The 7,958-nt window shown below is 47.8% G+C and overlaps 1 protein-coding gene across 1 annotated transcript; it reads left to right on the top strand.

Annotated features, from left to right (window-relative positions):
* The first annotated feature begins 882 nt into the window (after positions 1-882).
* On the top strand, positions 883-7,742 carry SDF2L1 (stromal cell derived factor 2 like 1). Its single transcript, XM_058158250.1, has 3 exons — positions 883-1,197; positions 3,585-3,781; positions 7,187-7,742. Exons 1-3 carry the CDS (start codon positions 987-989, stop codon positions 7,463-7,465), a joined length of 687 nt encoding a protein of 228 aa, XP_058014233.1. The 5' UTR covers positions 883-986; the 3' UTR covers positions 7,466-7,742.
* The last annotated feature ends 216 nt before the right edge of the window (positions 7,743-7,958 follow it).

The raw sequence follows: 7,958 nt of genomic DNA, 5'->3' as shown, positions 1-7,958 counted from the left end.
TCTTCTTTTTCTCTCTTTCGCTCTTTCTCACTCTCTTCCCTTTCTCCCTTCTTTCTTTTCTCTCCCTCCTTCCTTCCTTCCTTCCTTCCTTTCTTTTTTCTTTTTCGTTCTTTCTCCTCTCTTCTATTCTTTGTTTTCCCTTCCTTCCTTCCTTTTTCTCTTTCTTTTTCTTTCTCCTCTCTTCTATTCTGTTTTTCCTTTCTTCATTCCTTCCTTATCTTTCTTTTCTTTCTTCTCTCTTCTATTGTTTTTCCCTTTTCTTTCTTCCTTATCTTTCTTTTCTTTCTTTTCTCTTCTATTCTTTGTTTTTTCCCCTTCCTTCCTTCTTTTTCTTTCTTTCTCCTCTCTTCTATTGTTTTTTCCTGTTTCTTCTTTCCTTCTCCTCTCTTCTTCTTTTTCTCTCTTTCGCTCTTTCTCACTCTCTTCCCTTTCTCCCTTCTTTCTTTTCTCTCCCTCCTTCCCTTCCCTTCCTTTTCTTTTTTTTTCTTTTATCTTTCTTTCACCCAGAGATTAAAGTGGCATGCCAGCTGACATAGTACACCTTTCAACAGCCTAAGAACAACCGTCTCGTTCGCTAAGCACCGTAGCAGGAACACTTAATCCCCCAAAATAAGAGCCTTTATTTGAACCCAATTAAGGAAGGCGGGATTCGAACCGGCTTCGTCTCCAGTGCGCAGCCTCCAACTTGCGCCCCACCCACCCCGCCCGCTATTTCCGCCCTCAGCCTTCCCGCCGGACTCCGCCCCTTTCCTGGCCGCCACGCCGCCGCAGCTGATTGGCCGCCCCGCCGCGCGCCTCGAGCCTATCAGCTCCCCAGCGTCGCGTCGGCGGGGGGGCGGGACCGGAACACGTGCCCCGCGTTGGCAGCCGCGGATTGGCTGCCGCCGAGCGCCGGTACCGGAAACGGCTTCTGAGGCGAAGTTCGAGCTGTCGCCGCCGCCGCTTCCACGGCCGACCAGCCGGAGGAAGCCTCGGAAGGAGCGGAGATGCGACGACCGCGCGGCGGCGCTTCTTCCTCGGCGAGGCCAGGCTCGTTTCCCCCGTTTCTGGTGCTGCTGCCGCTGCTGTTGCTGGCTTGCGGGCCGGGCCGGGCGAAGGAGGCCGAGGCGGGCGCTGTCACTTGCGGCTCGGTGCTGAAGCTGCTCAACACGCGGCACAACGTGCGGCTGCACTCGCACGAGGTCAAGTACGGATCCGGTGAGAAGCCGGGGGGGGACTACAAACTCCCAGAATCCCCAGCCTGGCGAAGGGAGGAGTGGGGCCTCTTTCAGATAGACAGCTCCTGAATGGGGAGGCTCTATCATGAGTTGAAGCTCCAGAGAGCCTAAGTCCCTGGTGAGGGTTGATGGTGGCTTGCATTCAGATAGACAGCTCCTGAATGGGGAGGCTCTGTTACGAATGGTGGTGGTGGTGGGGGCGCTAACGGGAAAGATGGGCCTAAATGCTTGGGATGCTGGGGAGGGGTTAATGGTGGCTTACATTCAGGTAGACAGCTCCTGAATGGGGAGGCTCTGTTACAAATGGTGGGGGCTAATGGGAAAGATGGGCCTAAGTGCTTGGGATGCTGGGGAGGGGTTAATGGTGGCTTACATTCAGGTAGACAGCTCCTGAATGGGGAGGCTCTGTTACAAATGGTGGTGGGGGGCTAATGGGAAAGATGGGCCTAAGTGCTTGGGATTGGGGGTTGGGATTGATGATGCCTTGCCTTCAGATAGGCAGCTCCTGAATGTGGAGGCTCTACTCTATCATGGGTTGAAGCTCCAGAGCGCCTAAGTCCCTTTTGGGGGGGGCGGGTTGATGATGCCTTGCCTTCAGATTGGCAGCTCCTGAATGGGGAGGCTCTATCATGAGTTGAAGCTCCAGAGCAGTGGTCACCAACCAGGGGTCCGTGGACCATTGGTGGTCTGCGAGAAAATTTTGGTGGTCCGCAGAAAAATTATTTGCATTTTTTATACTGCACTAAATACTATTTATCTTTTTAAAAAATTCATATTAGTGGTCCTCGGGATTTAAAATTATGAATTTAGTGGTCCCTGAGGTACAAAAGGTTGGTGACCCTTGCTCCAGAGAGCCTAAGTCCCTTTGGGGGAGGGGGGTTGATGATGTCTTGCATTCAGATAGGCAGCTCCTGAATGGGGAGGCTCTACCATGAAGCTCCAGAGAGTCCAAGTCCCTTTGGGGGTGGGGGCTTGATGGTGGGTTGCATTCAGATACACAGATGCTGAATAGGGAGGCTCTATCATGGGTTGAAGCTCCAGAGACCCTAAGTCCCTTGGGGGAAGTGTTAATGGTGGCTTGCATTCAGATAGACAGCTCTTGAATGGGAAGGGTCTATCACAGAGGGGAATTACCTGGCAAGGTGGGTTTAAGCACACACACACACACACACACACACACTGCTATGGGTGAAATTGCTTATCCTTGCTTGAGATAAATAGCTCCTGAATGGGGAGGCTCTATGATGAATGTGGGCTATCAGGAAAGTCCCCTGGTGGGGGTGTTGATGGTGCCTTGCATTCAGATAGACAGCTCCTGGATGGGGAGGCTCTGTCATGGATATGGGCTACCTGGAACAGTTGACTTAAATCCCTGAGGAATAGGGATGATATTGTTTGATCCTTCAGATAGACAGCTCCTGGACCAGGAGGGTCCCTCATGGATAGTAACTGCAAGGAAAGATGGGTCTGAACCTCCCTTGGGTGGGGGGGAAACTGTTGGCTTGTATTTCAGATAGGCAGCTCCTGAATAGGAAGGCTCAATTACAAACGGGTGCTACCTGCAGAGATGGGTTTTATCCACTCACTCACCCCCCAAGCTGGCATCATCTCTTGGGCTTTTGCCAACCTGTCCATATAGGGTTTATCGAAGAAGGGCAGACGTGAATAAAATCAGGAAATAAAACCCAGAAGCTGCTATGGCTGAGTGCTACATTTAATAGGGAAGGAGGGTAGTGTACAAAATGGGGCTTTCTACAGGGTTGGAGGGCGTTTACTTTGTTTTTTCAACTTCTGGAAAGCTAATAAACCTCATTGCTATTATGCTTATTATTGCTACACCAAGTAGGTCTATTTGTTATGGATACCAGTTTGTTCCTACTGTTCCCAGACAGTATTTCTGGATAAAGAGGAGGGGGGGAAAATAAACAATGCCCTGTGCCTGCTGTTCGTTCGGTGGCTTCAGCTTTGTAGACTGCTTCTGGCTATGAAGTTTCAACACCAATTTTTAAGAATCCGGTTCTGTCAGACCAGAGTTTCCACCGAATTGTGTCACCGTTTTTGGAGTGATTGGCGGAATATCTAGGGGGAAAGTCCCTTGTTCTGTCATTCAAAGCTAGAACGGCTTCTGCATTGTTGACATTCTACGTGTACATTTGGAGACATTGTTGAAATTTCACAGAGCTGCCAGTGTGAAAAATAAACAGTAAAAACCCTGTCGATTTCATTTAGCATTCTTATTTGCTGTCGATGGATCAGGAAAACGAATGTGGTGCAACATCATTATTGTGTTTTCTGTCCCTTCTTCTTGGGAACAAATAATGTCAGCGCCGCAATTCACTGACGAGTCGGTAACCATTTTGTTGTCAGGTAGTGGTCAGCAGTCAGTGACTGGAGTGGAAGGATCAGATGATGCCAACAGCTATTGGCGGATCAGGGGCAGAAATGACGGATCCTGCCAACGGGGAATACCGGTAAAATGTGGGCAGTCCGTCCGCCTTACTCATGTCAACACAGGGAAGAATCTGCACACCCATCACTTCTCATCACCGCTCTCCAACAACCAGGTAAAACTGGAGTACTTCCATCCATTTCACACCTGATATATTTCAGCTGCATGGATATCTTTAAATCTTATTGATTCTACTGTTGAGTTGGGAGATTTAGGAAGGATGCTTATCTGGTCGAAATGTTCAATTGTGCTTTTTTTAATTTGTTGTCCACCATTTGACAGTACATATATGCAGCAGTGGCCCCCAACCTGTTGTGACCCAAGCCCAAGTAGATAGTAAGAAACTCAGTCCGTGAAAAAACAAACAAACTTTATTCGAACAGCTGAGAATTACTTTATTCCCAGGGTCATTCAAGTCAAATTAAAACAAATGCCTCCCAACACAAATTCCTCAGTTCTCTCACAAACCTTGGTTCAATTAGGCAAACTGCCAAAGGTCTTTCTTGGCAAACATTCACAAGTCACAAAAATAAAGGCAAGATGTAGACGAAGCAGAAGACGAAGCTACTATCAGATTCTGGAGGCTCTGGAGTCCGCACCTCACTTCCCGATTGCCCTGGCCTCACCTCAGCCTCATCGCTGTCCGACTCCGTTGCCAGCTCCGTAGGCTGCTGACAGATCACAACACAACCTTTTGGGCACTAGGGACTGGTTCCATGGGGAAAGGACTGGAGGGGGCATGATTTTGTGTGCTGTCTGCATCCCAGACTGGATGGGGCATTGCTTTCTTGCGCAGCCCTGTTTCTGGCATGCCTTGGACCACTGCTGGTCCATGGACGGGGGGTTGTGGGGTACGACCCCTGATATACACCATAGCTCTACAGTCTTTTAAGAAAGAGGTCTTTGCTTGATTTTTTTTTTTTTTTGCTTCTGCTTTTGATGAGATGGTGCCCTCAATTTTGTGATTTTTTTAAAATGAATTTACGACATGTTCATGAACCGTTTTTGACAGTTCCAAGGTATTCTGTTTGTTTCTTACTGTGCAAAAATATTTTTCCAACATGATTTATACTCAGATATATTTACACAAAAGATGCGGTGGCTCAGTTGGCTAAGACTGAGCTTGTCAATCGAAAGGTTGGCAGTTCAGCGGTTCAAATCCCTAGTGCTATGTAACAGGGTGAGCTCCCGTTACTTGTCCCAGCTTCTGCCAAGCTATCAGTTTGAAAGTATGTAAAAAATGCATGTAGAAAAATAGGGACCACCTTTGGTGGGAAGGTAACAGCGTTCCGTGCACCTTTGGCATTGAGTCATGCCGGCCACATGACCATAGAGACGTCTTTGGACAGCACTGGATCTTCGTCTTTGAAACGGAGATGAGCACCGCCCCCTAGAGTCGGGAACAACTAGCACATATGTGCGAGGGGAACCTTTACTTTTACCTATATTTACACAAATGGCAAGATGTCTCTAATTCCATTCAAAGGACTACTTTGTAGAAGTAGAATATAATGCCTTTTTTTTTTTCTACAGTACAATTTGTGACTCTTTTTTTGTCAGCCCCAAACATCCAGGCCCCCACACCTGCAGAGTTCAAACTACTTTATTACGTTCTGCCTATAATAAAGAAATCTCCCCAGTCTGGCAACCTTCTCTAGGGAACATTTAGATAAGGCTGGGGGAGGGGTCAGGCTTTTCCGCCTGCTTGACTTCTCCCTGCTGAGCACTTCCCAACATTTTCCACTACTATTTATATTAGTAGCTGCTCTGGAAATATATATATATATAGAACAAGAGAATGTGTGAGTGATAACTCCATACCTCTGTCATTAACATTCTACTTGACATTGGTGTGAGTGGTTTGTTAATGGTGTTATACAGTGTGTACGTTGCGGTTTAGACTATCAAGTGTTTCATAGCTATTTGTAGCTGGTATAACAATCTGATTATTTCTACTTACTGAAACTGCTACAGGGCTGAGGGAAAGTACTTTATCTAAAGCAACATTTTTTTTTTGCTCCCAGTTTCTGTTTGGTTTTTGTAGACATTAGCTGCAAATCTTTGATGCCTTAAAAAGGGATAAAGTTGCTCTAGAAAATATTGACTTAAGTCACCGTGCGCTAAAGCAGAGCAAGCGTATGTACTCATGATTTAAAGCCATTCGCAGTTCATGCTTCAACAGGTCACAGTATACAAGGAATTTGAATCAGATCATTATTTCAAAGCTAATAAAAGTCCTGATCCCAATTTATCAGTTCTTACCTGGGTGCCGTCTTTCAGTTTTGCAGGCTAAACCACAAATCACAATAGCCCTGTTCACACTGCAGGCTAAACCAAAACAATTTAGCTCAGGGTTTCCTAACTTTAGATCAGTGGGCTTCAATTCCCAGAATTCCCCAGACATCTTGCTGGCTGGGGAATTCTGGGAGTTGAAGCCCACAGATCTTAAAAGTTGGCAAGATATTTTTTTTTTGTTTACATTTATACCCCGCCCTTCTCCGAAGATTCAGGGCGGCTTACAATGTATAAGGCAATAGTCTCATTCTATTTGTATATTTTTTTACAAAGTCAACTTATTGCCCCCCCCAACAATCTGGGTCCTCATTTTACCTACCTTATAAAGGGTGGAAGGCTGAGTCAACCTTGGGCCGGGCTCGAACCTGCAGTAATTGCAGGCTCTGTGTTCTAATAACAGGCTTCTCTACTGCCTGAGCTATCCCGGCCCCAGATTAAGGTGACGGTCTTGTCCATCAAGGATCTTAAGCCATTGCAGTGGCGGCTTTGTCTTGTCATTTGCAGACTGTGGCTTATGGTTCAGTTTATAGTTGTCGTGTCCCACTCCCACTCCGACGACCAGGACAAGGGAGTCCGTATCAAACGTGGCAACGAAGCCTCTGCAGCTTGTCAAATTCCTACGAGGTTTCTCAGGGCAGGCAGGAGTCCAAGTTGTGACTTCAGCAAACCAGATGAGACTTTGCCTGACTCAAGGTTGGAATGCCAAAAGCAGGTCCTTTATATAGGCTGTGGGGTGTGGCTTCATGACTCAGCATTTATCCAGGCCTGCCCCTTCCTTCCTTCTGCTGGCGTCGCCTCTCAGATCTCCGGAAGCGAGGATCCTCCCACTTTGAATTCTGTTCAACTGTCTCTACTGTCGGCATCTGGGAAAGGGAGGGGTCAGAGGGAGCAGGTCCGGGTAATTGCACCACTTGGCTGACTTCCTGCTCTGATGGCTGCATCGAAGGAACACACACTGAATGAGTGAGCTGTCTTGGGCTTATCTGTTCGCTCCTGACATCCCCTCCAGGCATGGGGCCAGGGCCGGGGGCTGGAGGCATGACAGGCCGTTCATCTTTATTATCAGACTTGGAGTCTGATAACAAGTCCAGTTGGCGAGGGGAGGGGCCCGGCTGAGGAGAGGAGGGAGGATGAGTCACAACAATAGTGTAAAACCCAGCTTAAATCACCCATGCATCTTCACAACCAGCTTTTTCTCCCACCACCCTGTTTCTGCCTCTGACAGGAAGTGAGTGCCTTTGGTGATGATGGTGAAGGGGACGATTTAGACGTGTGGACAGTTCAGTGCAGCGGAACCTTCTGGGAGCGAGACGACGCAGTGCGCTTCAAGCACGTGGGAACCGACGTGTTCCTTTCAGTGACGGGGGAACAATACGGCCACCCCATCCGGGGTCAGCGGGAAGTTCACGGGATGCATTCCGCTAATCACCACAACTACTGGAAAGCCATGGAGGGGGTTTTCATCAAGCCCAACTCGGACTCCACGAAGCATGACGAACTCTAAATGAGCGTTTCCTCCCCCCCGCCCCCCCCGTAAATTCCCCTCCCTCAAAGTTCAGCATCTTAAAAAGGCATGGAGACGCCTTTGGGAAGGCAGCGTCTCGTGCTTCATTCTGAATGATCTATATCTGACTGGTTCCTCTTGTCTTTTTCCTAGCCATTGCCTCTTCCTGTCTTGTTCAATTGCACCCCCCTTTCCCCCCCTCCAAGGAAAGAAAAGTGATTTGCTGTCTATATTCTTAAATTCCGAGGTGCAATAAAACCTAACTTTTGTAATTCTTTCTCATTGAACAGTCTCGAAATAATGTGCCCATTAGCAGTCACTGATGCTGCACTCCTGATTGTCCATCAAAAGCTTATTAGGTCAGCCAATTAACTCTGCCCTTTTTTGAAAAGCCCATGGCAGGGGAGGACCAGGAGAAGATGGATAGAAAAATATATATTGAAAAGTGAATTCTTTAGATCACCTCCCCCCAGCCACCAACTTTCTGCTTGCT

Source organism: Ahaetulla prasina, chromosome 15 (assembly GCF_028640845.1).
Source record: "Ahaetulla prasina isolate Xishuangbanna chromosome 15, ASM2864084v1, whole genome shotgun sequence".
NCBI classification, from domain to species: domain Eukaryota; kingdom Metazoa; phylum Chordata; class Lepidosauria; order Squamata; family Colubridae; genus Ahaetulla; species Ahaetulla prasina.
This window is presented reverse-complemented; position numbering and strand designations above follow the sequence as displayed.